The sequence below is a fragment of the Penaeus vannamei genome, chromosome 5 (assembly GCF_042767895.1).
Source record: "Penaeus vannamei isolate JL-2024 chromosome 5, ASM4276789v1, whole genome shotgun sequence".
NCBI lineage: Eukaryota > Metazoa > Arthropoda > Malacostraca > Decapoda > Penaeidae > Penaeus > Penaeus vannamei.
In genome coordinates, this window is record NC_091553.1 from 8710086 (window position 1) to 8712012 (window position 1927).

The 1927-nt window shown below is 50.2% G+C and overlaps 1 protein-coding gene across 1 annotated transcript in view; it reads right to left on the reverse strand.

Annotated features, from left to right (window-relative positions):
- The window catches only part of LOC113810450 (leucine-rich repeat neuronal protein 1), a 51780-nt gene extending 50162 nt beyond the window's left edge, over positions 1 to 1618 (reverse strand). Inside the window, exon 1 of the mRNA XM_070121829.1 lies at positions 1239 to 1618. Coding sequence (XP_069977930.1) covers positions 1239 to 1247 — 9 coding nt within the window. The 5' untranslated portion in view covers positions 1248 to 1618. The remainder of the gene's footprint in view (positions 1 to 1238) is intronic.
- Between the last annotated feature and the right edge of the window lie 309 nt (positions 1619 to 1927).

The following is a 1927-nucleotide window of genomic DNA, read 5'->3' on the forward strand; positions in this document are numbered from 1 at the left end:
GAGAGGGAGGGAGGGAGGTAGAGAGAGAGGGAGAGAGAAGAGAGAGAGAGAGAGAGGGAGGAGAGAGAGAGACAGAGAGAGAGAGAGAGAGAGAGAGAGAGAGAGAGAGAGAGAGAGAGAGAGAGAGAGAGAGAGAGAGAGAGAGAGAGAGAGAAGAGAGAGAGAGATAAAGGAGAGAAGCGGCTCCCCGTTGCTATGGGCAAGTGTCGCCTTTTCTTTATTTTCCTTGATTTTGTTTCGCCCTTTCCCAGCAGTAATATGAAGGATTAGTTAAGGGTTACCAAAGTGTCAGTAATGCAATATAAGTCCCGGACTCAGAACACTGACACCCGAGCCGAGGGGGGAGGAGGAGGGAGGGGGGGGGGGGCGTGCGGGGGGGAGCAATGCCAGTTCACCTTTAAGAAGACTACCACGCAAGCTAACAGTTCACCATTAGCCTGCTAGCGGGCCACTGTTAACCCTGTTAATGTACTTTATCGTGCTTTTAAGCCCTCACAGACCCCACAAGACTTTCATATCATGCAGGAGAATGATTACTGGCTTGAATTTATATCGTTTCCTCGCCGGTTCGTTACTGGATCTACGGTGCGTGCCGGAGCCTCTGATAAGGGCTGAGTGTACCACGACTGCAATTGTCATAAGTTTTGCACGTAGTTTGAACTTGGATTTTTGTTTGTAAGTACTTTGTGGTGAGCCTTCCTCTAATTGGAAATTAGTTCCGTGCGCGGTCCTTGCGTCAGGTGGATAGCAATGAAGTTCTCATCGTCGAGCGGGAATGATAAGAACGCTGGCTTGTCATGGTCGGGATATCTGTTAAGGATTGCGTTATTTGCGGCGAAACAGGCCCGTCACTGTCAAACTTTTTCCATGTATTCGCAGATCAAATTTTCGCTGCAGATGTGTTCGTCGGTGAATACTGATATCTTTTTTTTTATCTTAATAGATCAAATAAAAATCACTGTTAGTACTTTTTTTCACGCGGTTTATGCAGTTCGTTGTTTACGAAGACGCGTGAATTTAATATTGGAACCCAACATTGATCTTGGTAAAGTGACGTCATGCGGGATTGGTGGTTAAGCTCGTCTCAAATTTTAGTTCGGTAACCGACCAGCGGTGAGGAAGCACACCCTTCGTCTGAGCGAAGGAGCACTTCAACTCGTAGCGGAGGAAGTGTGATTGAATGGCACAGAGTGAACGCGGGGGAAAGTTGGATTCAAGCGGAGAAATTCAATACTCACCATCATCATTTTGGATTTCTTGTTTTTCTCTCGGCAGTCGAAGAAACTATCCCACACTCGAGCGAACTGGATCGCCAATGTATGGAACTGCGATTATTCCTTCCCGGTGCACTCGACTTGTAGCGCGTCACCTTTCCTCACTTTGTCACCACTCCTCGCCAAACACTGGATTGTCAGGCCACGTGGAGGTCGCTCTCTTGCTGTCCGCTGCGGATGGGAAAAGGCCCGCTCGGTCACTGGCACACTGTGTCGGGAGGACGGAAACACCGGGGACTTGGAAGCAGATTAGGAGGTGTGTTGGCCTGGGTCTGGCCTGGCTGTGGGGCCGCTGGGCACTCGACTGCTCCCGTCAGTGCGGTGCGACAAGGCGCGGGGGCCTGACGCTTATCTCCTGCCCCGCTCGAGTGTGCTTATCAATTACTTCGCCTTATCGCCGGAGGACTTAGCGTACATCTCGTTAGTCATTTCCTTCGTCGGAGACGTTAAACCGCACCACGCGCGACGGCTGTAACGGATATACTCGCATATATCTGAGAGGTCCGTTCTCGGGAGAGGGACGTCTCACGTGCATTTCAATACTTCAAACAAACATCGCGACGGTCGATAGACATCATGAAGTGGGGGAAGGGGGTCCGGTTTCATATCATCTTATCTGCCAACCATCGCTTATCGCTATCGCCCCGGGTATG